The sequence below is a fragment of the Otolemur garnettii genome, unplaced genomic scaffold, assembly GCF_000181295.1.
Source record: "Otolemur garnettii isolate 467f Iridium unplaced genomic scaffold, OtoGar3 scaffold00230, whole genome shotgun sequence".
Lineage (NCBI taxonomy): Eukaryota > Metazoa > Chordata > Mammalia > Primates > Galagidae > Otolemur > Otolemur garnettii.
In genome coordinates, this window is record NW_003852625.1 from 1,303,523 (window position 1) to 1,304,539 (window position 1,017).

The 1,017-nt window shown below is 55.6% G+C and overlaps 2 protein-coding genes across 2 annotated transcripts in view; both read right to left on the minus strand.

Annotated features, from left to right (window-relative positions):
- The window catches only part of LOC105888236 (SWI/SNF-related matrix-associated actin-dependent regulator of chromatin subfamily D member 1-like), a 1,509-nt gene extending 1,319 nt beyond the window's left edge, over positions 1-190 (minus strand). The window contains exon 1 of the mRNA XM_023508203.1: positions 23-190. Within this exon, the coding sequence (XP_023363971.1) occupies positions 23-175 (153 nt within the window). The 5' untranslated portion in view covers positions 176-190. The remainder of the gene's footprint in view (positions 1-22) is intronic.
- LRCH2 (leucine rich repeats and calponin homology domain containing 2) overlaps positions 1-1,017 on the minus strand; it is a 150,226-nt gene that overhangs the window by 34,157 nt on the left and 115,052 nt on the right. The gene's annotated exons all lie outside the window — the stretch shown is intronic.

Consider the following 1,017-nt stretch of genomic DNA (forward strand, 5'->3'; position numbering starts at 1 on the left):
GGACCTCCCGGACCTCCGGGACCTCCTGGACCTCCTGGATCGGCTGAGGCAGAGGTCTCTTCCGGGACTGGTCCACCCCTGACTGAGCCAGACCAGGTGGAACTGAAGGGTTCCCCCCATAGCCAGAGGGTTCCATGGACGGTACCTGAGGTATCATTTGGCTGCCGGGCAGCATAGCTGGTCTCAGATAGACCACTCTGGGTATCAGGAAACGGTACAGCCCTTGACCGGGAGCCCTGCTCGCTCCTTCACCGGCTTCGGCGCCACCGCTTGGAGCCACAAGCTGGAAACGCTCCCAGAACGACATCTTCCTGGAGCTAACCCCGCAGCTTAACAAACAACCGGAACCGGAACTCCCCTCCTTTCCTGCTCCCCCCGCCCCGCAACCGCCCGCTTGTTCACCCGGCACACAAAAAGCTACGGCCATCGAGACTGTGGGCTAGAGAGGGCACTAGCCACAGCCACTCCCCTTTTAAACATGGATATTGGGGCCTAGTTTTCCTGCAACAACCCTACGGTGCTATGGAACGCTAAAATAAAGACATTTAAAGCAAGGGATTTATCCAAGGGGTGTGAAAAGGGGACCATTAAGAAGTTATTACAGTGGGGCGCCTGCAGCTCAGTTAGAAGGGCACCACATGTGGCTCAGTAAGTAGGGCGCGGGACCCATTTACCCAGGGTGGCGAGTTCAAACCCGCCCCAGCCAAACTGCAACAACAACAAAAATAGCCGGGCATTGTAGCAGGCACCTTTAGTGGAAGCTACTCAGGAGGCTGAGGCAAGAGAATTGCTCTAAGCCCAAGAGCTGGAGGTTGCTGTGAGCTGTGATGCCACAGCACTCTACCGAGGGTGACAAAGTGAGGTTCTGTCTCTAAAAAAAAAAAAGAAGAAGAAGAAGAAGAAGTTATTACAGGCTCGGCGCCTGTAGCTCAACAGCTAGGGCGGCACCCAACATATACCAGAGCTGGCAGGTTCAAACCCAGCCCAGGCCTGCCAAACAATGACAACTACTACCCC